The sequence below is a fragment of the Lagopus leucura genome, unplaced genomic scaffold (assembly GCF_019238085.1).
Source record: "Lagopus leucura isolate 7727_CA_CO unplaced genomic scaffold, USGS_WTPT01 34610-0_obj-0_obj, whole genome shotgun sequence".
NCBI lineage: Eukaryota > Metazoa > Chordata > Aves > Galliformes > Phasianidae > Lagopus > Lagopus leucura.
Window position 1 is genome coordinate 1 of NW_024964831.1, and position 2502 is coordinate 2502.

The 2502-nt window shown below is 58.8% G+C and overlaps 1 protein-coding gene across 1 annotated transcript; it reads right to left on the bottom strand.

Moving 5' to 3' along the window:
- Positions 1-179: 179 nt before the first annotated feature.
- Positions 180-2482, bottom strand: LOC122191865 (DNA polymerase alpha subunit B-like). Its single transcript, XM_042892264.1, has 6 exons — positions 2413-2482; positions 1826-1934; positions 1338-1444; positions 1173-1232; positions 687-813; positions 180-497 (listed from the first exon to the last, which is right to left on the bottom strand). The coding sequence occupies exons 3-6, from the start codon at positions 1430-1432 to the stop codon at positions 354-356; spliced, it is 426 nt and encodes a 141-aa protein (XP_042748198.1). The 5' UTR covers positions 1433-1444; positions 1826-1934; positions 2413-2482; the 3' UTR covers positions 180-353.
- Positions 2483-2502: the final 20 nt, after the last annotated feature.

Genomic DNA, 2502 nt, shown 5'->3' on the forward strand with positions numbered 1-2502 from the left:
CCCCCCCCCCCCCCCCCCAGCCCCATTTTGCCTCTTTTTCCCCCCAGAATTCATGTTGTGGAGGCGCCCAGGTGGTCCTGAGCCCGGCTGGGAGGCAGCACTGGGGGCAGAAACACAGCGAAACGAGCACAAAAACCCTAAAAACACCCCAAAACCACCACTCACATGAGCCCCAAACAGTCGTTTCAGCCCTTTTTGGGGGTTTCTTGATAGAACTTTGAGGCAGAAAGTGCTAAAAAAGGTGAAAAAACACCCAAAACCCCCCATCCTGGTATTTTGGGGGTCTGGATGGTGGAAAATTGTCCCCCAAACCCCAAATTCGGGGCTGTTTTGGGGGTCTGGCCGGTGTCATCCTAAATCCTGATGACCTGAGCAGCCACGCAGGGGTTCCTCGGCTTGCCGTCGCGCTGCTCCTGCAGGCACAGCTGCCCGTAGGTCCCCGCTGCCCGGCCCTTGGTCAGCCGGCCGGGGTTGATGCAGACGCAGCCCAGCACCTCCTGTGGGGTGACAGCACAGATTGGGGGTCAGTGGGGGCTGCTGGACCCCCCCGGCATCGATCTGGGGGCGAAGGTTCGCGCCACGCTGGTTATTAACGAACAGGCAGCCCTAACGAGCTCATTAAACCCCCCGTTAAACCCCGATGGCTGGGGCGGGTTGCGGGAGGGGCGATTTGCTGCTCGTTAAACCTTAACGAAGTAACGCAGCTCCGATGGGGTGACGAGGACGTGGGGGGTGACGGGCAGCGAGGCGAAGGTGGAGAAGCTCTCGTAGTCCACGTTCATCTCCTCTGCTGGGGGGTACAGGGGGTAATAGCTGGAAGGAAAGGGGGTTTGGGGTAAAAAAAGAGGGATTTGGGGTCCTCTCCAGTCCCGGCGCCCTCCTATGGGGTCACCAGACCCCAAAAACGACAAATCCTGACCCAAAACAGCACCAAAACCTGTGAGTTCTGCACCTGAAGGGTCACAAAACCCATAATTGAGAAATGCTGAGCACCTCCAAATCCCTTTGGATTCTGCATCTGAAGGGTCAGAAATGCCCCCAAATCCCCAAGCATGAGAAATGTCCCCCCTGGGGGGGTAAATCTGTCGCTCTGAGGAGGAAAGCAGTGAGGCGGTGCAGAAATCCCCTGGTTTTGCCCCCAAAAAGCCCCATTTCGGGGCTGCTGCTGATACCTGCGCTGCGTCAGGATGTGCTGGAGGATCCGCGTGAAGCGATCCGAGGTCCCAGAGGAGCTGAAGGGTGAGAAAACGGGGAAATAAGGCAAAAAACAGGGAAAAAACAAGGGAAAATAGGGTGAGAAATGACAAAATCCCGAATCTGTGGGGTTTTTTCCCCACCTGCTGATCTCCTCGGTGCCCAGGTGGAACAGGAGGTCGGTGGAGGTGAGGCCCAGCACCACCCCGTCGATGTCCAGGGTGCAGGGATCCGGCATGAAGTGCGCCCGCTGTGGGGTGAGAGGGGCTGGGGGGGAAGCGGCCCCAAACGGCCCCAAAGCCACCCAAAGTGGCCCCAGAGCCACCCAGAATGGCCCCAAAATGGCCTCAAAGCCACCCAAAAGAGCCCCAAAATGGCCTCAAAGCCACCCAAAATGGACCCAAAATGGCCCCAAATCCACCCAAAATGGCCCCCAAGCCACCCAGAATGGCCCCAAAATGGCCCCAAAGCCACCCAAAAGGGCCCCTAACGGCCCCAAAGCCACCCAAGTGACCCCACATCCGGCCCCAAACCCACCGCAAACGACCCCAAATCTGCCCCCCAAGTGACCCTGGGTAAGGAAGGGTCGGATTGGGGGAAAAAAAGAGTATTTTGGGGGCAAGTTTGGTACCGCTTTGTCCTCCTTGGGCAGATCGGGGCAGACGAAGGGCGGCTGCGGGTACACGAAGTCGTGGTGGGCGTCCCGCTGCGAGGGGACGAAGACCAGCTGGGTGCCAGCGCTGCGGTTTGGGGGAAAAAAGGGCGATTTGGGGGAAAGAGGGGATTTGGGGGAGAGAAACGGAGGAAAAGGGGGCGGAGGAGGTGGGAAAGTGCAACGAATGGGCAGCAAACGGCGCCAGAATACCCCAAATCTGACCCCAAACAGCCCCCGATCGCTGCAAATTGCACCCAGTCTGCCCCAAAATGCCCCAAAGCCACCCTAAATTGCACCAGGACTGCCCCAAGTCCACCCCAACTGACCCCCAATTGCCCCAAATCCACCCTAAATTGCACCCAATCTGCCCCAAATCCACCCTGAATTGCCCCAAATCCGGCCCAAAATGCCCTGAATTGCCCCCAAATGACCCCAAAATCGCCCCCAAAATGCCCCAGACCCACCCCAAAACGCCTCCCCTTCACATTAACCCCCCCCCCCGAACCCCAAAAAGTCCCTTTCTGGCCCCAAAAAGGGCAGATTTGGACCCAAATGCCGCCCACCTCCGCGTCCCCTCCAGCACCGTCCGCACGCACAGCTTGAACACCTCTGCAAAGGGCAGCAGCAGCTGGCAGCTCTGCGCGTTTGGGGCA